The sequence below is a fragment of the Sus scrofa genome, chromosome 1 (assembly GCF_000003025.6).
Source record: "Sus scrofa isolate TJ Tabasco breed Duroc chromosome 1, Sscrofa11.1, whole genome shotgun sequence".
Classification (NCBI taxonomy): Eukaryota; Metazoa; Chordata; class Mammalia; order Artiodactyla; family Suidae; genus Sus; species Sus scrofa.
Window position 1 is genome coordinate 269,985,544 of NC_010443.5, and position 25,092 is coordinate 270,010,635.

The 25,092-nt window shown below is 49.8% G+C and overlaps 2 protein-coding genes across 2 annotated transcripts in view; one reads left to right on the forward strand and one right to left on the reverse strand.

The window, feature by feature from the left end:
• On the reverse strand, window positions 843–9,851 carry C1H9orf78 (chromosome 1 C9orf78 homolog). The gene is made up of 9 exons (XM_003122220.4): window positions 9,698–9,851; window positions 9,285–9,344; window positions 7,573–7,624; window positions 6,628–6,698; window positions 5,881–5,958; window positions 4,867–5,064; window positions 4,011–4,147; window positions 3,811–3,909; window positions 843–1,512 (listed from the first exon to the last, which is right to left on the reverse strand). The coding sequence occupies exons 1-9, from the start codon at window positions 9,778–9,780 to the stop codon at window positions 1,421–1,423; spliced, it is 870 nt and encodes a 289-aa protein (XP_003122268.1). The 5' UTR covers window positions 9,781–9,851; the 3' UTR covers window positions 843–1,420.
• The window catches only part of USP20 (ubiquitin specific peptidase 20), a 41,968-nt gene continuing 26,864 nt past the window's right edge, over window positions 9,989–25,092 (forward strand). Inside the window, 2 exon segments of the mRNA XM_021070139.1 lie at window positions 9,989–10,076; window positions 24,889–24,998. The gene's annotated coding sequence lies outside the window, so the exon portion shown is untranslated.

Below are 25,092 nucleotides of genomic sequence, written 5' to 3' on the forward strand. Positions count from 1 at the left end.
CTTCCGGTCCCGCCCGCCGGGGCCGCCATCTTTGTAAGGGGCGGGCATCCTCCTGACGCTGGCGTCCGCCATCTTTATGAAGGGCAGAGCCCTTTCCACCTTTGGGCACCGAGCCACTGGGGGTACCGATATTTTCTCTTTGAATAAAACTTAGTTTCTTCAGATTTTTTTAGTTTCTACCTAACGTCCTATTCCTATTTTTTTTTGGTCTTTTTAGGGCCACACCTGCGGCATATGAGGGTCCCAGGGTAGGGGTCAAATGGAGCTGTAACTACCAACCTACACCATAGCCACGCCAGCTAAGAGAGGTTCCTCCGGTCCTACACCACAGTTCAGGGCACCGCAGAATCCTTAACCTGCTGAACAAGGTCAGGGATAGAACCTCCGTCCTCACGGATGCTGGTCGGGTTCATTAACCACTGAGCCACCTCAGGAACTCTTAACATCCTATTTCCAATCCAGGGTCCCACCAAGATACCACATTATATTTAGTTGTCATGTGTCCTTAGCTCCTTTTTTTTTTTCTTTTTTTAGGGCCACACCTGAAGCATATGGAAGTTCCCAGGCTAGGGGTCAAATTGGAGCTGCAGCTGCCGCCTACACCACAGCCACAGCAACACAGGATCCTTAACCCACTCACTGATCAAGGACAGGGATTGAACCTGCATCCTCACGATCTAGTTGGTTTTGTTACTGCTGAACCGTGATGGGAACTCTGTTTCTTAAACTAAATGAGAAAACCCCTCTCAGGAACTGAAGTTTGCTTTTGTGCTGCCCAGCCCCCAGGCCTGAACATATTACCTAGTGCTGGTGTAAGGAGACGCAATACAAGCGATAAACAATGTGGGTCCATTTCATATTTAATACTTAAGTGCTTAAAGCGATAGAAATTGTTTTTTCTCTCTTAATGAAAAGAAACACAACTGTACAAGTCAGAAAATACCAGTGACCCTTTGATCTCATCCTAGATTTTTCTGCCATCAGCTGGCTCCACCGTAAAGAGGGACGGATGCATTTCTGAACCCCGTTCCTGATATTTACAAGTAGGAGACATGATTGCATATGTAATGAAAGCACAATCTAAAGGGTATCATCTCACTCTAAACTCACAGCTGTTTCCTCCTGACCCAGGGCAAATATTAGGAGGAAGTCAACATATTTACAAACAAGATTTAATAATGCTCACAAGAAGAGAGTTTTCCCCCAAATAGAAAAACTATGCATTGTCTTGTTTCAAAAGGTTACACACACGGTGCCTGAAAAATCCAGCATGTGAGGCACAGGGTTAGCAGCATCTGTTTTGGGAACCGTCTGCTATCAGTGCACAGGCTTCTGTCCAGGCAGCCTGTTATCATGGGGATAGAGGGAGTGGAGGACACTATTTAACACCCCGCTGTGCACTGCTCCCCTTCTGCCTCCCTCAGTACCGCCGGTTCATCTTCTTGAACTTCTCGTAGTGATAGTCATCGGTGGCCTTCTCATTAGCAGGACGCTTGCGGTTGGGAGGGGACCCTGAGAAGGAAAAGAAGAAAACTGTTTGCCACGTTGGATGCCACCCCTGGGCTCAGCTCTGAATAGCAAGGACAACCATACCTGACTCCCTGCAGAAGCCCCCAATCCTATCCTAGTGAACAGAAACAGAGCAGGGCCTGAGTAAATGCTCGTTATTAAGTGCATGACGATAAACGAGGCGGATTCAGACGCTAGCCAAAACGTGCTGATTTCAGTGTCAAGACCAGGGGAACGCAGCAGCTACTCGTCATTGAGAGTTCAACTGTGAACCAGGCATGGCACTAAATCTTTTTAGAAACAACTTTCTTTCCTCTTTTTTTTTTTTTTTTGTCATTTTAGGGCTGCACCCACAGCATATGGAGGTTCCCAGGCTAAGGGTCCAATCGGAGCTGTAGCTGCCAGCCTACACCACAGCCACAGCCACGCTAGATCTGAGCCGCATCTGCGACCCACACCACAGCCCTTAACCTACTTACACCAGATCCTTAACCTACTGCATGAGGCCAGGGATCGAACCTGCGTCCTCATGGATGCTAGGCAGATTCTTTCCACTGAGCCATGAAGGGAACCTCCAAGACACGACTTCCTTTCACCCTCCCAGCAATCCCAGCAGGGCATGTTACCATCTCTGCTCAGATAGCTTGGGGGACTTGCTCAAGGTCACTTAAAAGGTGAAGGTTGGAGTTCGTCGTGGCGCAGTGGTTATGAATCGATAGGACCATGAGGTTGCGGGTTCGATCCTGCTTGCTCAGTGGGTGAGGATCCGCATTGCATGAGCTGTGGTGTAGGTCGAGCGCGGCTCGGATCCGCGTGCTGGGTCTGGCGTAGGCGGTGGCTACAGCTCCGATTCAATCCTAGCCTGGAACTCCATAGCGTGGAGGCCAAAAATAGCAAAAAAAAAAAAAAAAAAAAAAAAAAAAAAAAAAAAAAGTGAAGGTTGGCTGAGAGTTGAACCCAAGTCTGGTGACTGCAGAGTCCCTGCTTATTAGATATTAATAACAGAAACTTTGGAAATCAAAGGCTGCACAGACCAAGTGTTACAGAAAATAATTTCCACAGCAGGAAGGAAGAAACAGCAACAGCCGGGCTTTTCCGAAGCCTCAGCACCTTCAGCATTTCTTCAGGATCGCCCGTGTCAATGAAAAGGATGGCGCCACCTGCTGCCAGTGAGCACGTGGGAGGGGGCACTGCTGGATGCTGCTGGTGGGCAAACAAATTAGCATCAGGCTGCCCAAGCATCACCTGGCGAGTTGAAGGTAGCTTAAGGACATGATCTGGTCAGGCGCGACCATCAAGCACTGTTTAAATGGGATAAAATGGGAAACGAGCTGAGTGTCCCAGCAGAGGGAGAGGCTTAGACTGCAGTACGTCTACCTACACAGCAGACTATGAAATGGCTCCTGAACAGGAAAAAGTATTTACTGTCATGGAGAGACATGGAGAGCACACTAAAAAGCAACGAGAAGCTGTTAAGTATATACAACATACATTTCCTATACACGTATGGGTATTTTTGAAAGGTCAAGAAGGTTATACAATCCGCCCATGGTATCTGCATCTGAGGCTTCAACCAACCCCAGGCTGTGTAGCACTGCGTTTACAGTCCAAGGTTGGCTGGAAGCTGCGGATACTGAGGGCTGACTATGAGCATGGGCAGATTTTGGTATCTGTAGCGGGTCCTGGGCCAGTCCCCCGAGGAGAATGAGGGATGACAAATACGTAAAGTTGTTAACGTCGGCCGTCTTCAGGTGGTGAAATTATGCAACTTTTTTCTTTTTGTTTCCTGAAATCTAATTTGTTGAGTCTCTAGTATATTGGCTAGCACAGTGAATCCTTAGAGCAACCCCTAGTGGTAAGTTTTATTACCATCCCCATTTTATTTTATCAGTTTTTTTTTTTTTTTTTTTTTTTTGCAGTTTTGAGGCCCACACATGGGGCATATGGAAGTTCCCAGGCTAGGGGTCGAATCGGAGCTGCAGCTGCCAGCCTAAACCACAGCCACAGCAATGCCAGATCCTTAACCCACTGAGCAAGGCCAGGTATCAAACCCACACCCTTATGGTTACGAGCCGGGTTTGTTATCGCTGAGCCACAATGGCAACTCCACCATCCCCATGGAGAGGTGAGGAAACTGAGCCTTGGGAAAGGGAAGGCACAAGGCCATGGTCCAGAGCACAGACCAGAACCCAGAGGCCCTGGCTCCGAAGCCCTTGCGCTGCCCCTTCAGAGTCCGCCCCCGACCCTGCCGGCCTGGGGCAAGGGTTGCTCCAGGCACCTGGAGGCCTCTGCTGTACTTACGCTCGGGCTCTGGCTTCTCTGTGTCGCCCACTCTCAAGGGTCGGGCTTTGGGCTCTTCTTTGTTTCTCCGTATGGGAGCATTGAGCTCCTCGTGGTAAACTGGAGCGAAAGAGACCAGAGGATGTGTCAGGCAGACTCTGGGAACCCAGGGACCCCACGGCGCTGGCAGGGCTGCCTCCCCAGGGACGAAAGACGCTTACATCGGTTGTGCTGCACGTAATTCACTGCCATGTTGGTGGGCACGAAGGATGTCTCGCTGTCCTTCTTCTTGTTCTGCTGCTCTGCCAGCAGGCGGGCCTTGGCATCCTCCGTGGAAATGATATTTTTGATTTTAGCGCTATGGGGAGAAAGGAGCCACACCCCATTAGATGGTCCCAACCTTTGGGCCTCAGATGGAACTCTCTGGAGGGGCTGGCAGCCCTCCACTGCCTGAGGATGTCACCTGCCTTGGGGCACAGCACTCTACAGTTTACCAACTCCCCCTGCAGTCACATTCTCATGGAGCTCTCGCGGCATCGGAGATGCAGTTCCTCTCTGCTGATAGAGAGAAAGCTGGGCCAGAGAGGTCACGTGATCTGCCTAAGGCTCAACACTGGTAAGGCCACAAGGGAGGCAAGAAGCCAGAAGTTCCCAACTTTCTACCACCCCCGAAGATGGTTCTGACCACTGCATTTCCTCCACGAAACCCCCTTTTAGAGCAGATGTTCTACACTAAAAATGAAAGGGGGATCACCGGTGGGTGAGCCTTTGTCGTGGCTCCTGCTAGGATGAAACAGAATACGAGGACCCGATCAGAGGCGCTGAAGAGCGGTGAACAAAGGCTAAATGAAAACAAACACTTTTGCTTCCGGCAGTCGGGGTCCCCTGTCTCTTTAACTACCCTGACCGACCCTTCAGAGAAACGCCTGGCAACAGCCAGCTCGGGCTGCCAGAGAGAAGGCGGTTTATATCTGCGGGTTTCCAAGGGGACAGGTGAAGAGACAGTCCCCCGAGCTTTCAACGGGAGCCCTTCTGCCTGGGAGGGGAGAGAGGCCGGAGCCGGGCTCGGGAACGCACTCGATGCCGAGGTCCACCTCGGGGATGCCGCTCAGCATCTGGTTGGACAGCATCTCCTCCGTCCTCTTCGCTGAGGAGACCCGGATGTTCTCCGGCAGCTCGTAAAGGCAGTCCTCCGCGTTCTTCGGCTTGACTTTCTGTTCCTCGTGTTCCACGATCCCTTTCCTCTTCTTTAGCTCTGTCTCGATGTACTTCATCCTGAAAGGAGAAACCCACAGGCCTCAGGGAGGGGTGGAAAAGCTCACGACTGGTGTCTTTTTTTTTTTTTTTTTTTGTCTTTTTAGGGCTGCGCCCGCGGCATATGGAGGTTTCCAGGCTAGGGGCCCAATCATAGCTACAGCTGCCAGCCTACACCACAACTACAGCAACGCCAGATCCAAGCCGTGTCTGTGACCTACACCACAGCTCAAGCAGCGCCGGATCCTTCACCCACTGAGCGAGGCCAGGGATCGAACCCCCAACCTCGTGGTTCCTAGTCAGATTCATTTCTCTTGCGCCACGACGGGAACTCCACATCTTTTAAATTAGTGTCCCTGACACCGGCCCACCGAGCAGGGATGGTTAATGATGAAGTTTCATCGTTCCATGGAGAAGCAAGAAAAATCCAAATAACTTGAGTTTTTCAATCAAGCTAAAAATTTCCAACTTAAAGCACCAATTTACATCACGAGATTCTGTCCCACCACATACGTAAGGTTCTTTGAAGAGGAAAAGATACACGGCAGACGGTAGGTAGTTATTTAACATCCTTGATGGCAAAATAAAGAAATGGGCAAGTCCAAAGTTTGTCCCTGCACTTTGATGGGGGGGTGAGGGGTTATTACTACTCAGGGAATCTAAAATTCCAAGAACCACACTTTTAAAGAATTTTTCGGAGTTCTTCAAAGTTCTCAAGCCTGGGGTGGGGGCAACGCTGCTGTCTCTGGATAATTCTAGAAGTGTCCCCAGTGACTAAACATCTTGGACGGTATCTGGCTGGAGCCCACCCCCCATTCCCTCCCTGCTGGCACCTACATGTCGGCGTCCTCATCCCTTCGGTTGGTTTCAGCGGAAAACGACGTCCCCAGATGGAGATCCTCCTCTTCGCTGATCCTACAAAAAGTGAGGCCGAGCCTTAGAGTCGCAGCTAAATGAGGCTGAGCTGGACGGGAATGAACGGTACGCGTAAAACAGGCACGCGACAAAAAGCACAACGTCCTGCTTAAGGTTAGAAAACACATACACATACATAGCACATAATACAGAAACAGGAGGAACTCCAGAAATGCACGCAAGCAAACGCTGGGCCTCTGGAGATGCCTCAGCGGAATGGGTAGATATGTTTATTTTTCACTTTCGTATTGCTTGTATTATTTTTGTACTTGTGTTTCTATGTTTTTTTCTTTCTTTCTTTTTTTGACTGCACCTGTGGCATGCAGAATTTCCCAGGCCAGGGATCAAACCCAAGCCACAGCAGTGACAACACCAGATCCTTAACCTGCTGAGCCACTAGGGAACCCAAATGTTTTTCTTTAAAAGAAAAACAACTTCCATATGAGTTGGAGAGACCATAAACAATGCACCTTTACAAAAGGTGTCTAGCCATGTTACTCTAAGTGAACCTTTGGAGCTTTTGTTTTCTTTTGTTTTTAAACAACAGAGCGTTTACAAAGCACAACGGTACTTCAAGATGTCCCATTAAAGATGCTGCAGGCCCTAGAATAACACAGACCCAGGCAGAGGCTACAGGTGAAATTGCATCTCAGCCTGCCTTGCACTTACTTATCTTTGCCTCTTTCTTTTAGTTTCTTCATGTCCACCATCCCACCTGTCTTCATCTGAAAGGGATCATCCTGCAGAAAGCAAACAGAGCAGGAAGCATCTATGTAACTGGCAGGGCAATTTTTTTTCACTTTTGTCTTTTCAGGGCTGCACCCATGGCACATGGAGGTTCCCAAGCTAGGGGTCCAATCGGAGCTGTAGCTGCCGGCCTACACCACAGCCACAGCAATGGGGGATCTAAGCCACATCTTCGACCTACACTACAGCTCATGCAACGCCAGATCCTTAACCCACTGAGCAAGGCCAGGGATCGAACCTGCAACCTCATGGTTCCTAGTAGGATTCATTTCCACTGCGCCACAATGGGAACTCCTAGGGCAATTTTTTTAATGGCTGCACCCACAGTATGGAAGTTCCCGGGCCCAGGATCATATCATCCTGCAGCTGTGATCTAGGCCACAGCTGCGGCAATGCTAGATTTTTAACCAAACTGGAGATTGAACCCCTGCCACCATCTTTAACCCACTGCGCCAAGCTGGAGATTGAACCGAAGACAAGACAAAGACAACAAGAGAGGATCTTTAACTTGTCTTGCCGCAGCAGGAATTCCCAATTTTTTTTTTCTTTTTAGGGCCCCATTGCAGCATATGGAAGTCCCCAGGTTAGGGGTCGAGTCAGAGCTACAGCTGCCAGCCTGTGCCACAGTCACAGCCACACAGAATCCGAGCCTCATCTGCAACCTACACCATAGCTCACGGCAACGCTGGATCCTCAACCCACTGAGCGAGGTTAGAGATCAAATCCAAATTCTCATGGACCCTAGTCAGATTCGTTACCGCTGAGCCATGACAGGAACTCCCCCCATTTTTGTTTTTAAGCAAACACAATCACCCACTAAAGAACAACCACCTCTTCCCACTGCCCAGGAAGGACCGCACAACTCACCACTAGAGTGGTCTCTTCTTGTACCTTCTCTCCCACCAGCAGGGCTACAGCACTAAGAAAAACCAAAACATTGGGGAAAAAGAGAAAAATGGCAAAATTCAGAAATGATGAGAAACCCTTCGGAAGTCTAGAGGTTGCAACCTTAGTGAAGAGTGAGACATGAGGGTGGACACCAAAGCCAGCTGGAAAAGCCTACAAGAATAACAGGCTCCAACAAACACTCTAGATGCTAGAGGTGGGAGCAGTGGTAAGCTTTTGCTCTCGGGGAAAAAGAAACTAAAGACAAATGTGGGAAAATACTATTGCAGCCTTATTTGATGCTGAAATTTTACAATATGGCCTACAGGTCCCAAACCAGGAGATAAGTTAAATTATGATATGTACACTTGGTGGAATACTATGCAGCTGTTAAAAATGTTTTGGAAAAATAACCCACCATGTGGATGAATGCCCACAGCATCATGAGTGGAAAATACAGGGAGTTCCTGTTGTGGCTCAGCTGGTTAAGAACCCGACTAGTAGCCATAAGGTTGTGGGTTCAATCCCTGGCCCCAGTCAGTGAGTTAAAGATCTGGCATTGCCGTGAGTTGTGGTGTAGATCTCAGACATGGCTCAGATCTGACGTTGCTGTGGCTGTGGTGTAGGCCAGCAGCTGTAGCTCCAATCCGACCCCTAGCCTGGGAACTCCCATATGCTGTGAGTGTGGCCCTAAAAAAATAAAAGACAAAAATATTAAATGGAAAATTCCAGGAATAAACAATTCATAAGTTAAGTTACCGGCCAATCTGGATACCATAATGAATCTCTGCCATCCAGTCCCACAGGGGAACTGAATCACCTCTGTCTCGAGTATCCACATTGTATATAACCCACTCATCAGTATGGGGAGACACAGTATATTTAAGGCTTCAGACATCCACTGGGGGTTTTGGAACATAGACCCTGTGGATGGGGTTGGGGGTGGGTACTACTGAAACAGAATAAAAGTAGAGCTGCTTGTCTTTACAAAAGAGAAAGTAAACAGACTGGAAAGAACGTTAAATGTTAACACTAGTTACCTCCGTAAGAGAGGATTATAGGTACTGCTTCTTTTCTTTTTTTTTCTTTTTTTTCTTTTTTTGGTTTTTTTTGGAGCTGCACGCGAAGCATATGGAAGTTCCCATACTAGGGGTCCAATCAGAGCAGCAGCTGCCAGCCTAGCCACAGCCACAGCAACATGGGATCCAAGCCACATCTGCGACCTGCAGCTTGCAGCAACCCCAGATCCTTAACCCACTGAGCTAGGCCAGGGGTGGAACCCACATCCTCATTGATACTAGCTGGGTTCTTAATCCACTGAGCCACACCAGGAACTCTGTTATTTTCTTGATTATACTTTTCTAAATTTTTCCAAACTCTTAACAATCAGCATGTATTTCACAATTAATCAGGTGCAGTAAAAACACGAATCAATGAACCCGTTTCTGTACCTCTTGAGCAAACTTCAAGACCACAAGGCTCACGGCCTGTCCTGGCTAAACATTTGATAAAACGTTTAAATTTGATAAAACGTTTCCCTCTCCAGGCAGTGCAAGATGTAAAGTGTGTCCAGAGAAGGAGCTATGTCTGAAAAGACATTTGTGACGGCGTCTCGGGAGAGGGTGAGGGACCGTGGCGTCTCTGTCATCTCAGCCTCCTCTTCCTCCAGGTCCCCTCCCCTACGCGGTACCCACCTCACCCCGTTGGGCCTCTTTCTCAAGTTCTGTACCTCTCGAGTCTCCTCCAGTTTTAATCTGAAAGAAAAGCAATATTCAGGCTGAGGAACCCTCCGCGGAACTTAAGAGTCAAAAGATAGCTTCAGTGGACATCCCCTACACCTCTGTCAAGCCTCCTGCACAGGGGTCCAGAGGGTGACTGCGCCTAGACCCAACTGGAGTCCGATCCGCTGCGCACCCAGGGGCACCTCCTCAACCCTATGAGACTTTGAGGCGTCGGCCTTATCCCTTAGAGCTTCAATTTCAGCATCTGCACAAAGGGATAGCAATTCGGCTCAGAGCAATGGTGTCAACAAGGCGTCTGGCCGGTGGTGAGTCCCCCTAACCTGTCTCTCTCTTCTTGCCCCGTGAAAGCCTTGCCCCAAACGCACCGAACCTCCTCTGAGTCCTGCTCATCTTCTTCGGACTCCGAGTCAGCCCGGCGCCGCCGGAAAGTCTTCCCGGTGACCGGCATAGTCTGGCCGGACCCACGTACTAGCCTCTGCGTCGCTGCGCCTGGATCTGAGTACTTCCGGCGCTCAGCAGTGAAGTCAGAGCGCCGGCCCTGCCCGGCCCCGCCCCAAGCGTCCGGCCCCGCCCCCGGCCCACACCGCCCATCGGACCACGCCCCCAACCGCGGCGTCGGCCTCTCCTGATTGGGCATCCCAAGGGGAGGAGGCGGGGCGCGGCCGGCAGGGCCTCACGACCCTGCGCCGTGCCGCGGAGGGCGCGCTTGACTGACAGGCGGCGGTGGCGCGGTTGCGACGGCAGGTGAGTTCCGGGCCGCCGCCGGCTGCTTCAGGGGGCCGGGTCTCTCCAATCAGGGGCGACCCCAGCCCCGCTCCGGGCCGGCGGGGTCCTGGCCCTACCTGGTCCGCAGAACGCCGCGGCCAGGTGAGCAGAGCCTGGGACCCTCCCCTGGCTGCCACCGCCCTGTCCTCTCCCCCGGCCAGCGCCCGGGGGGATCCTCTCGGGCCTCACCGCCCCACTTCGAGCCTCCAGGGGCTCGTTGCTTCTCCGAAACAGGGGCCGCCATCTCTTTATTTTGCCTGGGCCCGACCCAGCCTTGAAAGCACGCGTGTGGCGTCTCGGAGCGCTTTTATTTTCCCGGAGTCTGGGCCCTGACGTGCACTTTTTTTTCTTTAGGGACAAAAGATGACCACTTCTTAGCGATGAGGAATGAAAGTCCCAGCCCAGATTGCCCCACTAATGATGGCTTCCAGCCACTTCTCTCCAAGGAGAGTTGCGTCTTGGTGTTTGGAACCTACTCGGAAGGGTTTGAGGGAGAGGGTGCTTGCTGGCCGCTTCCCGGGACCCTTGGGGGCCTTGTTTTCGTTCTTTGTCACGAGCACTGTCGCTCTGGCCTCCGCCCCTTCTACCCGAGGATGCCGTGAGGATTAAGTTTATTTGAAAAACAGACATCAGCGAACACTTAGGAAGTAACTAAATGCATACATAATGGCTGATGGGACTTGTAGAAAGCCCTTAGTTTTCGTTTTTTTCAATTTACTGTCTGTCTTTTCCTTTGCAAGAACTGTATTGAGTCCTTATTACAGGGCAGGCAGTGGACTTAGCATTATTTCATGAACTCAGTCCAGCAAGCCCCTGAAGTAGATTCCGTTGTTTTTCATTTTGCAAACAAGGACACCAAGGCTCAGAGAGGCAGTATGTGCCTCAGGTTACACAGCGGGAAGGTGGTGGAGGAATCAGTCACAGGCCTACCTCTGCTGCACCTTGTGCAGGGTACCTGGCACAGTGAGAGTTCAGTGAGTGTTTACTGCAGCATCTGTCATTCCAGCTCCCTGGCTGGGGGGAGGGGCTGATGAAACTGGGGGTTCCCTCTTCTGGAAGACCATTCTGAAGCAGGGCAGTGGTTTCTGGAATGCCTGACTTTTTTTCTGGAACAGTCTCCTCTGAGATTATTGTTCTTTTCCTTGGACCAAGACAAATAGTAGACTCAGGACTCCTTTTGGCTTGGATGAAAAGCCGTATTTTAAAAATCTCAAAATCTTGCCCTCTGCAGTCTGGTTCAGCCAAACCCAGGAGAATCCCTGGGCCCTGTGTCCCTGCGGGCTGAAGGAGAGGCTCCCTGGGAATTGCTGCAGGAGCCCAGGGAGCCAATGCCTGCAGCTCTCATGCTTTCAGAGTTGGCTCCAGTTTTGCCCACCCCAGCAGCCCTCCCCCCAGAGACTACTGGACAGCATTCAAGAGGTGGCCACAAGGCCAAGGACGTTTCTGGGTCTTCCGTCTCATCTGACATCCCAGGGAGGACCATCTGGTACAGATGAGCTGGTCCCGCTGGGCAAGGCCGCAGTGCCCACCACCTCCTGGGCTGTGGCAGATCTAATTGAGACGTGTTTAGCAAAAGTAATGCTGGGGAGTTCCCCTCGTGGCTCAGCGGTTAACGAGCCCGACTAGGATCCATAAGGATGCGGGTTCGATCCCTGGCCTTGCTCAGTAGATTAAGGATTCTGCGTTGCCGTGAGCTGGGTGTAGGTCACAGACGTGGCTCTAATCCTGCATTGCTGTGGCTGTGGTGTAGGCCGGCAGCTGTGGCTCCGATTTGACCCCTAGCCTGGGAACTTCCATATGCCTTGGGTGCGGCCCTAAAAAACAACAACAACGAAAAGGTAATGCTGGAAAAAAGTGGCAGCCGTGAATCTGGCAGCATGCAGCCGGGCTGAGGGGCTGCACATCCTCTTAAGTTTTGAGGGGCCTTTTTGGGCCTGGGATGAACCTGCTTCTCAGCGGGAGCCTCTGGGAAATCTGGGTTCTCTTCCGTTCAGAGATACCTCATGTTTTAGTTTTGTTTGAGAGTCTGGTTCTTGATGGAAATGTCCAGGTTTGGCTTGAGTTTGGGTTACTGCGCTGGCTCCTTTCTGGAGCCAGGTGCGGTGCGGGCTTGTCTCGGGCTCACTGAGCTTTATTGTCCAGATGGATTTGGAATCCAGCAAAGTGATCGCAGCTCACAACCAGGCCGTAGTAGGTATTCAGTAAATGGTTGTGGGACTGATTTATTTATTCAGCACATATTTACTGAGCTTTCAGTATATGGAGCAGGCACTGTTTTAGATGCTTAAAATACATCAGGGAGCAAAAGAGACTAACGACCCCTCATCTAGTGGACTTTGTGTTCTAATAATAATATAACTATGTTAAGAATGTTAGAAGGTGATGCTATGCAGGCTCCATCCCTGGTCCAGAAACTTCCATATGCCACTGGTGCAGCCAAAAAAAAAAAAAAAAAAAAAAAAACAGAGCAAGGCAAGGGAGTGAGGAGTGGGAGGGCGGATTGACTCGCACATTTTAAATTGGTGTGTTCTGGTTTGCGATTTGGTGGGTAACAGGAGGAACAAAGCAGTGGCCTGAATTATAGGCTGTGGGTTCCAGTCCCAGTCCTGCCAGCTTGCCATGTGCCTCTGGGCAGGAGGCTTCCCTTCTCTGAGCCATTTTCCCCACCAGACCCCTGCTCTGCTGTTTACTGGCTGTGTGACCACGGCATGAACCTCTCTGATCCTCTTCTGCTTGGTGGTTTTAGGGGGTCCTCGTCTGAGCTTTTGCTTATACTTACGCAGGGTTTGAGGCTTCTCAGTGACCTGGGCCAGTCAGTGCCTCCAGCCTCTTAACCTCCAAGGTCTGCCCGTGTTGGGCAGCCGCAAACCTGTGTCCCTTCCAATTGACTGCCTCAGTTATGGACCCTGGAACAAAGTGCGGTCGGTACCAGGTTGTTATCCTAAATGTAAGGAATTTAAATTGAGCAGAAAAATGCTCTGTGAAGAATGACTCGGGAGTTCCCACTGTGGCTTAGCAGTAATGAACCCGACTGGTATCCATGAGGATTCAGGTTTGATCCCTGGCCCTGCTCAGTGGATTAAGGATCCGACATTGCTGTGAGCTGGGGTGTAGGTCGCAGATGCAGCTCGGATCCCAGCATTGCTGTGGCTGTGGTGTAGGCTGGCAGCTACAGCTCTGATTCGACCCCTAGCCTGGGAACCTCCATATGCCATGGGGGTGCACCCTAAAAAGACAAAAAAAGGCGGGGGAGGGGTGCAGAGGAAGCTACCCGTGGGGTATGGTCCTCCGGGTTTGGGGAGGTCAAGGTCATCCCCGTTCCAGGCTGGCTGGGGCTGTTTGGGAGGTGGTAGAGCCCACGGTTCAGAGCACTGGCTGCAGGGCAGGCCATCCTGGGTTTGAGTCCTGGTTTGGCTGCTCAGTAGCTGTAAGACCTCCAGCCAGTTACTTCACCTCTTGCAGCCTCAGTCTTAGCTCTTTTAGCGATGGCGGTGGAGATGGATTTAGCCGTCCGTGTGGCCCGACCTCTGGGGTGGTAATGAGGATTTAGTGAGGTCTGTTAGTATCGTTCCAGTGCAGGGAGCCATTTGGGCAGGACTCGTCCCGGAAGGAGAGCTGAGGGTCCTGCTTTGAGAGTCAGGGGCCGGTGGCCTCGGGGAATAAGACTGGTGAAAGGAAGGGATGTATTTGGGATTTAGGGAAAACGGAGTAGAATGGAGAGAAGGCAGGAGGGAGGGAAAGGGTACGTGATCTGAGGGCCAACGGGACTGTGGGGTGTGTCTGGCCAGGTCGTGTCTCGCCAGGGCAGGTGAGTGTCCCTGTGTTGGCGGAGGGACCTGGCAACCTCACCTTTCCCACCCTGAGGGGCTGGGCCCTTAGCTGGTGGGAGGACGCAGTCAGGAAAGTGATGAGTGATGGGCACCTGCAGCCTGGTCTCAGCAGCTGGCGCCCAGCCCGATGTGCTGCCTCGTGGCCGCGCCCCTGTGTCCCTGCACGGGGAGGCGAACGCGCCTGCCCTTACTCTGAATGAAGCATCTTGGAAGTCTCATCCCGGGCCTGCGATGGGTGGGCCCCTGCCTCCTTTCCTCCTGTTCTTGTCCCCGAGAGAGGAGATGGGTCTGGTGGGTCAGGAGGGACAGGTAGGTGCCCAGGGTCAGTGGAGTGGAGGCACAGCCCTCTGGCTGGCATTTCAGGCACCGGCTGTGGGGCGGGCTCCTCGCTGACTCCCAACAGCGCATCAAGCTGCTGCTCTCAAGGAGGATCCAGCTCTCTCAGCAGCACTGGTTTCTTTCCCTTTCAGTCTTTATTAAGCGCCTGCTGTGTACACTCTGTTTATTTGCACAGAGGGAAGGATAAGAAGGGCTGTGAAGGTAGGACCCCCCTTTCCCACGGCGTCACTTCCATGCCACGTGACCTCGGGCAAGTGGCTTCCGTCTTAGAGTCTCATCCTCCCTCCACGGGAGGGAGTGAAGCACTAGCACTAGGCATCGGGCCTGGCGCTGGGCAGCCGCTCAGTCCCGAGCTCCTGTTGCTGAGTCAGGGTTGCCCTTCTCCTTCCTGCTCCCACCTTAAGTGAGATAAAGCGAATGTTTAAAAAGTTCCTATTTTGAAAAAAATCAAACTCACAGGAAACTGGCAAGAATAATAAAATGAAATCCCATTTATTCCCTTTACCTGTATTCACTGATTATTAATATTTTTCCCTGTTTACTCCGTATATTGATACACTGATTATCGTCATAATTATTATCGCTGATCATTTAACAGTAAGTTGGGGATATCATGGCCATTACCCCTAATTTTTCAGGAGGAATTATGTAAGAAGGAGGACATTGTTTTTATTTTGTTTTGTTTTGTTTTTTCTTTTTTCTTATTTTTAGGGCTGCCCCCACAGCATATGGAAGTTCGCAGGCGAGGGGTCCAATCAGAGCTACAGCTGCCAGCCTGCACCACAGCCACATGGGATCCAAACCGCGTCTGCAAGCTACACTGCAGCTCAGGGCAACACCGGATCCTTTAACCCACTGGGCGATGTCAGGGATTGAACCAGCATCCTCATGGATACTAGACAGGTTCTTAACCCACTGAGCCAGCGTGGGAACTCCTGGTGTTTGTTTCTTCCATCTTTGGCCACACCCACGGCCATGGAAGTTCCCGAGCCGGGGATCAGATCCCAGCCACAGCTGCAGCCTACGCTACAGCTGCAGCCACCCCAGATCCTTAACCCACTGCACCACAGCAGGAGCTCCAGAAAGTGGTTTTCCTCCTTAGACCCTTTAAGGTAGATGTAATACCATATATGTCCCAGGGCCACCACAACAAAGTACCACAGACAGGATGGCTTAGACAACAGAAACTTATTTTCTCATGGTTTTGGAGCCTGGAGGTCCACGATCACGACGTCAGCAGCTTTGGTTTCCTCTGAAGCCTCTCAGACAGTGACCTTCTTGCTGTGTCCTCCCAGGCTCTTTTCTCTGTGTGCATCCTTGGTGGCGCCTTGCGTATCTAAATGTCTTCCTCTTATGAGGACAGCAGTCAGGTTGGCTCAAGGCCCCCCCTAAAGACCTCTTTGAGGGCCTTCTCTTCTGTTAATTACATTCTGGGAGTTCCCACTGTGGCTCAGAAGTAACAAATCCAGCTTGTATCCATGAGGATGCGGGTTCGACCCCTGGCCTCGCTCAGCAGGTTAAGGATCTGGTGTTGCTGTGGCTGTGATGTAGATCAGCAGCTGCAGCTCCGATTCAACCCCTAGGCTTGGAATCGTATGACACAGATGTGGCCCTAAAAAGCAGAAGAAAAAAAAAATTGCATTCTGAGGTACCAGGGCTTAGGACTTCTACCTATGAATTTGGGGGTGGGACCTGATTCAGCCCATAACAATTATGTATATTCAGATTTGTCAGTTGTGCCACTAATGTCTCCTTTTCCCTGTTGACCTAGGGTCCAGTTTTGTCAAGCGTTTTTTAGAAGCTTTTTTTTTTCTGAAACAGTTTCTCAGCCTGTGTTGAGAAAGGGAATTGATCTGCCCAGAAGCAGAGGTGCTGGCTGCCTTGGGACAGGAACAGTATTTTAAGAATTTGCTCCATGGAGTTCCTATCATTGCTCAGCAGGTTAAGAATCAAACTATGGCATTCCGGTCATGGTGCAGTGGTTAACGAATCCAACTAGGAACCATGAGGTTGCGGGTTCATTCCCTGGCCTTGCTCAGTGGGTTAAGGATCCAGCTTTGCCATGAGCTGCGGTATGGGTTGCAGACACAGCTCGGATCCCGAGTTGCTGTGGCTCTGGCGTAGGCCAGTGGCTACAGTTACAATTCGACCCCTAGCCTGGGAACCTCCATATGCCTTGGGAGCAGCTCAAGAAAAGGCAAAAAGACAAAAAAAAAAAAAAAAAAGAATCCAACTAGTATCCATGAGGATGCAGTTTTGATCCCTGGCCTTGTTCAATGGATTGAGATCCAGCGCTGTCGTGAGCTATGGTGTAGGTCTCGCACACAGCTCAGATCCTGCATTGCTGTGGCTGTAGGGTAGGCTGGCAGCTGCAGCTGCAGGTCGACCCCTAGCCTGGGAACTTCCATATGTCTTGGGTGCAGCCCTAGAAAGAAAAATAAATAAATGAAAAGAATCTGCTCCGTTCCCCAGGGTCTCTTCTCTGGGTTTTGTTTTGATGTCAGAAGCACCAGGAGGTGGGCTTGGGTCTTAAACGTGTCACTGAGAACTAGAGCTACCTCCCTCACCTGCTGCGTCCTATCTGCTGGACGTTGGATGTTTCTCCGCAGGGCTGGGCAGCCTGTGCTGTTCTGGGCAATGGAGCCCTGAGTGAAAAGCTGATGGGGATCACGTGACTTAACGCTCCTACTGCTCTCAGCTTCCTGGTCCATAAAACGTGGCCAGTGACGCAATTTATAGTGCTTAGCAGGTTTAAAAAGGTTTTTTTTATTAAAGTACAGTTGATTTACAATGTTCCCACAATTTTACTGTACAGCACAGTGACCCAGTCATACACACATACATATATTTTTTATATTATCTCCCATCATGTTTAAACCCAAGAGGTTGGACATAGTTCCCTGTGCTGTACAACAGGAGCCCAGTTTTTGAACATTGTTGCAGGCAGATCAATACAAACTCTGAGCCGCCCTGCACGTCCACGGGCTCAGACATCGTTGTGCCAAATCCTTCCTGGTCATTGTCCCACCTCATCCTTTCAGTCGCTCTAGTTGCTGTCCTTGTTCCCATTTCGTGGAGGAGACTGAGGATTGAGTGACTTATCTAAAGACACACAGCTTGCAAGGAGCCAGATGCAGGGCTAGCTGTCTCCATTCCTGCTCTGTAATTGCATCAGGCGTGATGTCTGTGGAGCAGCTGCCACGTGGGAAGAGCTAAGTGGAGAGTGGCTCCCATTAATGGTTATAATGTCCTTAGTGGCTGCATACAGGTCTCCTGGTGTTGAAACTCTGTGTCCCATGAGACAGGGCCCAGGCCTGGCTTGTTTCCCATCACCCCGAGGAGCTGTTTGGGCAGAGTTGGCTGGGCAGCAACATAAAACGAAGTTAAACCTTTTTTTTTTTTTTTTTTTGTCTTTTTAGTGCTGCACCTGCGGCACTTGGAAGTTCCCAGGCTAGGGGTCGAATCCGAGCCGCATCTGCAGCCTAGACCACAGCTCACGGCAACGCTGGATCCTTAACCTACTGAATGAGGCCAGGGATTGCACCTGCCTCCTCATGGATACTAGTCAGGTTCATGACTGCTGAGCCACAACGGGGACTCCCAAATTGAAAACTTTCAAAGAGCTGGGATCAGTAAAGTAAATCCTGGAAGACTCAGGCACTCCAGATGTTTCGAGTCCTGTGTGGCGCTCCAGTTTTTGGTACCACCGCTTGACTTGTCCCTGTATATAAACTGATTTTTAATGATTAACTTAAAAAAAAATGTTAGGGATGGCCTAGTGGTTAGGATTTGGCACTTTCACTCCTGCAGCCTGAGAACTGAGATCCCACATCCAGCTGCTGCATGCCATGATAAAAAAAAAATAATAATTTTTTAAATTAAATTTTTACAATGTTAGTAAACCTTAAACTTTTGTGTTGTTCATACATTGTTGGGAGGCAGATAAGTGTATATAACCTTTCTGGAGGGAAATTTGTCAATCTCTATCCAGTGCCTTCTTCAAAATGTACATTTTGGAGTTCCCTGGTGGTCCAGTGGTTAAGGGTCAGACATTGTCATTGCTGTGACTCAGTTTCAATCCCTGGCCTGGGAACTTCTACATGCCATGAGGATGGCCAAAAAAAAAAAAAAAAAAAAAAGTACATTTTGACCTGGTCATTTTTCCTGTGGTCAAAGATGTAGTCAGAGAATTATATTCTAGAATATTTCTCACTGCCTTATTCCAATAACATCAACACACACACGCACACACCACACACGCACACATTCTAGGTGTCCAACAATATGAACGCAGTTAAGGATTGTAGAGCTTAAATTGAATGCAATATAATATCATCCAGTCATTAGAAATGAAGTTGGTGACAAGAAATTTAGTGACAGGGAAAGGTATGTAATATAAACGAAAAAAATGTATATACACACTATATCTGTTATATTCTAGTTTAGTAAGTTTTTTTGGTGGTTTTTTTTTTTGTTTGTTTGTTTTCGTGTTTTTTAGAGCTGCACCTGAAGCATATGGAGGTTCCTAGGCTAGGGGTCAAATCGGAGCTGTAGCTCCCGGCCTATACCGCAGCCACAGCAATGCAGAATCTGAGCCGCATCTGCGACCTACACCACAGCTCACCGCCTGATCCTTAACCCACTGAGCGAGGCCAGGGATTGAACCCTCATTCTCGTGGATCCTAGGCAGGTTCGTTAACCAGTAAGCCATGAAGGGAACTCCCTCTAGTTTAAAGATTTTTATATTCAGTAGTTCCCACCGTGGTACAGTGGGTTAAGAATCCGACTGCAGCAGCTTGGGTCTCTGGGGAGGCTCGGGTTCGATGCCTGGCCAGGTGCAGTATGTTAAAGGATCCATTGCTGCCACACCTGCAGCTCGGATTTAGTCCCTGGCCCAGGAACTTCCATATGCTGTTGGGTTGCGACCATAAACATAAAAAAATAAATTAAAAAAACAAAAAGATTTTATATCCACACATATGGACAAGACTTATCAGAACACTAACCATTTTTTTTTCTGTACAGGAAGATTACAGATGATTTTTACTTCATTTTATGTTTATGTTTTTCAGCTTCTATAGAGGTATATATTAATTTTATTAAAACCAAACACAGGTTTTTTTTCTATTTACAGGATAGGTAGACGATGACAGATTTTAATCCCAAATGGAAGTTAATGAGGCAAAAACAAAGGTGTTAAGAGCAAATCTTCTGAAAGGGACACAAGGTGAAGAGTGGTCCTTTCAAGCCATCCAAGGAGCAGCTGAGACACTCCCTCTGTTGGGGCTTCTGGGACCCCCTCAGGTGCTTCTGCTCTTCTCTGAAATGGCCCTAAAGCGTCCTGGTCACGCTCCGTGGGCCTGGAGAGCTCCAAGGGTTGAGGTTCTGCTCCCCCACAGTGCTCTCGGGGGTTCAGGGGGAGAAGCACGGACAGTCCCAGGAGGGGAACCTCACATGCTCCTCTTGTTTTTGAAACTTAAAAAATTATACTTAAAAGTAACCTATTACAGGAGTTCCCATTGTGGCTCAGGGATAGCGAACCCAACTAGTAGCCACGAGGACGAGGGCTTGATCCCTGGTCTTGCTCAGTGGGTTAAGGACCTGGCATTTCTGGGATCCTCTGTGGCTGTGGCTGTGGCTTAGGCCCGCAGCTGCAGCTCCGATTCGACCCCTAGCCCAGGAACTTCTGTATGCCATGGGAGCAGCCCTGAGTAGCAAATAAATAAATAAAAAATAAAAGTAGCCTGTTAGGGAGCTCCCGCTGTGGTGCAGGCATCTCTTCTGTGGGCGCAAAATTATTTTACCAAAATGGAATTTTACTGTTACAGTGTTTTAGAGCTTTTCGACTTTTTTTTCCCATTATGGTTATTACAGGATATCGAATTGAGTACCCTGTGCTGTATAGCAGGGCCTTGTTAATCCAGTCTGTGTATAAGAGTCTGCATCTGTATGCCTTATTTTTTTGGTTTTTGGGTGTGGTTTTTTTTTTTTTTGTCTTTTTAGGGCCGCACCTCTGGCAAATGGAGTTTCCCAGCTAGGGTTGAATGGAGCTGCAGGTGCCAGCCTACACCCCAGCCACAGCAACACCAGATCCAAGCCGCGTCTGTGACCTACACCACAGCTCACAGCAATGCCGGATCCTTAACCCACGGAGCGAGGCCAGGGATCGAACCCACAACCTCATGGTTCCTAGTCGGATTCGTTTCCGCTGTGTCACGACAGGAACTCCCTGCCTATTCATCTTTTGATGGACCCTTGGGTTGCTTCAGTCTTGAGTTATTACAAATCCTGCTGTTGTGTATATGAACTTAGGTGCACAATGATCTGCCCAGGCCCTTGCTTTCGATGCTTTGGGGGTACACACCCAGTAGTGGAATTGCCGAATCATTTGGAAATTCTGTGTTTACTCTTTGAGGAGCCTCTGAACCGTCTTCCAAGCAGCTGCGCCTCTTACATTCCACACACAGTGCCCAGCTTTCTAGTTTCTCCGTATCCTCGCCAGCATTTACAATTTTTTTGGTGTGTTTTTTTCTTTTTTAAAATAGCCATCCTAGGGAGTTCCTATCGTGGTGCAGTGGTTAACGAATCTGACTAGGAACCGTGAGGTCTCGGGTTCGATCCCTGGCCTCGCTCCGTGGGCTAAGGATCCGGCGTTGCCGTGAGCTGTGGTGTAGGTCGCAGACTCAGCTTGGATCTGGCATTGCTGTGGCTGTGGTGTAGGCCGGCAGCTGTAGCTCTGATTAGACCCCTAGCCTGGGAACCTCCATATGCCGAGGCAGCCCTAAAAAGACAAAAAATAAAAAAATTAAAAAAATAGCCATCCTAATGAGTGTGAGGTGGTGCAACTTGTTTTTGTTGTTCAACATTCTCTGAGATTTATCTGTGTTGATAGTATAGATATCAGTCATTTATTTATTTAAAGCGTGGGCTTTTGTTTTTCCAGGTTTTTAAATCAGTTTTATTGAGGTATAATTTATATCCAATAAAACACACCCTTTTGAAGAGTTCTGTCATAAGTGGTGTCTTTATCTCTCCATTTTAGCCCCAGATAACCTTTCTGTCACTCTCGATTAGTTATGTTTTAAAGTGCTTTTAATCGACTTTGTTGAGGTATAATTTATATGCAGCAAAATTACATGTGCTTCAGAGATATAGTTCCTGGAGTTCCTGTTGTGGTTCAGTGGTAATGAACCTAACTCGTAACCATGAGGACTTGGGTTTGATCCTGGCCTCGCTCAGCAGTTAAAGGCTCCAGCCTTGCCGTGAGCTGTGGTGTAGGTCACAGACGCGGCTTGGATCCTGCCTTGCTGTGGCTGTGGTGTAGGCCGGCAGCTGTAGCTCCAATTGGACCCCTCGCCTGGGAACCTCCATATGCCGCAGGAGTGGCCCTAAAGAGACAAAAGACCAAAAAAATTTATTAAAATATAGAAATAAAAAATAAAAATGAGTGAATGAAGAGTTCCGTTGTGGCTCTGTGGAAATGAATCTGACTAGTGTCTGTGAGGTTGCAGGTTTGACCCTTGGCCTTGCTCAGTGGGTTAAGGATCCAGCATTGCTGTGAGCGGTGGTGTAGGTCGCAGACGAGGCTCAGATCTGCCACAGCTGTGGCTGTGGTGTAGGCTGGCAGCTCCAGTTCTGATTCAACCCCTAGCCTGGGAACCTCCATATGCTGCAGGTGTGGCCCTAAAAAGAAAATAAATAAATAAACAAAGATATAGTTCCTGGGATTTGGCAGGTATAGAAAGCTGGTTAAATTCCAGCCCAATCAAAATCTAGAACGTTTTTGGATTTCCCATTATGGCTCAACTGATTAAGAACCCAACATAGTGTCCATGAGAACGCAGGTTCAATCCCTGGCCTGGCTTAGTGGGTTAAGGACCCAGCGTTGCTTCAGGCTGCAGCATAGGTCACAGATGTGGCTCAGATCCAGCGTTGCTGTGGCTGTGGTGTAGGCCAGCAGCTGCAGCTCCAATCTGATTCAGCCTGTAGCCTGGGAACTTCCACTTGCCACAGGTGCAGCCCTGAGAGAAAGAAAGAAAGAGAAGGAAAGAGAGAAAGAAAAAAAAGAAAAAGATCTAGAACGTCCCAAGACCACAGAAAGTTCTCTCTTGCCCCTGCAGTGTAGCCTTACCATCTGCCCCAGGCAACCGCTGATCCAGGTTCTCTGTCACTGCAGGTCAGTGTTGTCTGTCTTGAAATTTCATAAAAATAGAATCATGTAGTATGTACTTTTTTCTGATTTTCTCAGTTTAATGTTTCTGGAATTTAGTCATGTTGCTGTATCAGTAATTGTTTGTAATGCCATGTACCGCTGTGTTACATGGAAATACTGCCAATTTGCTCCCCTGTTTGTTGGACATTTAGGGTCTGCAATTTTTGGCTGCTACGTAAAAGCTATTATGAGCGTTTGTGTACAAGTCTTTGTGAAGATGTTTGTTTTCATCGCTCCTGGGAAAATAAGAGAGGAATTGCAGGGTCACATGACGAGGGCATGCTTAATTGCCGCACCCTTGGCACGTGGAAATTCCCACACCAGGGACGGAATCTCAGTTGCAACTGCTGACTCCAGATCCTTTAACCCACTGTGCAGGGCCAGGGATTGAACCTACGCCTACAGCAACCTGACCCACTGCAGTGGCATTCTTTGTTTTTGTTTTTGTTTTTGTTTTTTTTTTTTGCCATTTCTTGGGCCGCTCCCGCGGCATATGGAGTTCCCAGGCTAGGGATCCAATTGGAGCTACAGCTGCCAGCCTGCACTACAGCCACAGCAACGCCAGATTCGAGCCGCATCTGCGACCTACACCACAGCTCACAGCAAGGCCGGATCCTTAACCCACTGAGCGAGGCCAGGGATTGAATCCGATACCTCATGGTTCCTAGTCGGCTTCGTTTCCGCTGCGCCAGGACGGGAACCCCTCCCCTCATTTTAATCAGTGCTTCAGTGGATGTTTTTGCCATTCTGTCTTTGCAGTCACCCTTGATTACTTACTTCGAGAAAATCTGGAGCCACATTAACCCCCCTGACTGTTGGTTGCTCTGCTGAATTTAGACTGGTGGAGACGTGTGTGCAGTGGGATGTGGCATGCCAGTGACCAGGCTTGCTTCTGGGGAGGCCCGATGCACCATGACTTACAACAGGGGTCAGCTAATTGTGGTGGCAGCGGGCAGGGATTGGTTTGTTGGGCCCTTAAGCCAAGAATTAAAAAAAAAAAAATACTTTTAATGGATTATAAAACAAAACAAAAACACATATGTGATAAAGATGTGTGTGGCCACAAAGCCTGAAATATTTACTACTTTATAAAAAAAATGTTGCCGACCCCTGATTTAGAGCAGGGCCCAGCACTGGACAGGCCTCATCGTGCCCCCACCCACTACTTACTAGCCCAGCCTCGACCATGGCCAAGTTCCTAGCTCCTTAAGCGCCAGTTCTGTTTCTTTATTTGTTAAACAGGGGCAGGGAGAGTACACAGGAGGTCGTTAGCCACCAGGTTGGGTTTGGTTCTGTTTTTTTCCATCTGGCATTGAAGGAACGTAAGCAGTCCGCTAGCACATGTGATCAAAGAATGGACCTGTCACTGTCCTCCTTGTCTGGGACACGGTCCATGGCCCTGGGCATCAGGCTCGTAACCCAGCTCCACCCTCCAGCTGGAGAGATGGCGGGCACACCAAACCCATTGAAAAGCCCTACCTCCTGCAGCTTAAAATCGTGTGCAGCTGGCACCAGCCCAGCGCACGTGGCCTCCGTGAAATGAACAACTAAACATCTGAGTGCAAGTGAGGAGGCTTTTGGAACTTAGAACCTTGAACCCCCTCATTGTCATGTGACCATTTTAAATGTTAGCTTCAACAGCCTCTCCCTCTTTCACTGCCCATGCCTGGAAGACTGTGGCAGTGGTGACATGTGGGGGAACCCGGTGGTGCCTACAGCCTAGGGTTGCCCAAGACTTGGGGGTCAGGGGTTCTGAGCAGTACGAGGTTCTTGGGAGGCTCAAAGGATGATCTGAAGGTCCCAGTGGCACACGGGCAAGGAGCTGGCCTTCTGTCCAGAGGGAGCAGTGGTTAGGCCCCGTGGCCCTCTCCTGCAGACGCTTCAAGGTCTCCACTCTTGGGGGTCACAGAGGTAATGCCCAACAGGAAGGTGGCCCTGTTTGCCAGCTCTGCCCAAGTCTTCTTTTCGTTTCAGGGCCACACCTGCAGCAGATGGAGGTTCCCCGGCTAGGGGTCCCATCGAAGCTGCAGCTGCCGGCCTACGCCACAGCCACAGCAGTGCCAGGTCCAAGTCACATCTGCAAGCTAGGCCACACCTTGTGGCAGCGCCAGATCCTTAACTCCTGGAGTGAGGCCAGGAATGGAACCCGCATCCTCATGGATGCTACGTCGTGTTCTTAACCCACTGAGCCACACTGGGAACGCCTGCCCCAGCCTTCTTTAGCTGTCCCAGCCATGGTCCCCTTGGTTGGACTGGGGACTGTGTCCAGCCTGTGGATGTCCCAAATGGCCAGAAGTTCCCTTTCCCTCCCAAGAGGAATGTTGGACTGTTTTTAGCTTCTGGTTGGTGCTAGGAGTGATTTTAAGGTAATGAAACTGTATGAAGTGTGTTGGCTTGTTCCCCACCCCAGGTTCCCTGCCAGAGGCCTGCACCCACCCTGCCCCACCACAGCCCACCTCTGTTGGCTGTCACTGGAGAATTTGGATGGTGGCTGCTTCCTGGAGCTGTCGCTTTATACAGGTAGGCCCACAGCCTCCCCCACTCTGGGGTAGCCCTTAAGCACAGACAGAAGAGGAAGTGTGGGTTTCTTTTTAGGTGAAATAATGGAATTGTG

Bases quoted from the DNA above. Each gene is read 5' to 3' on its own strand.
- C1H9orf78 (XM_003122220.4), bottom strand. From the start codon at position 9,780: ATGCCGGTCACCGGGAAGACTTTCCGGCGGCGCCGGGCTGACTCGGAG. The intron at 7,625-9,284 runs GTGGGTACCGCG...GGTTTTTCTTAG, and splicing joins AAGAGGCCCAACGGGGTGAG to TGCTGTAGCCCTGCTGGTGG. The intron at 5,065-5,880 runs GTAGGTGCCAGC...TTCTCCTTTCAG, and splicing joins AGGGATGAGGACGCCGACAT to GATGAAGTACATCGAGACAG.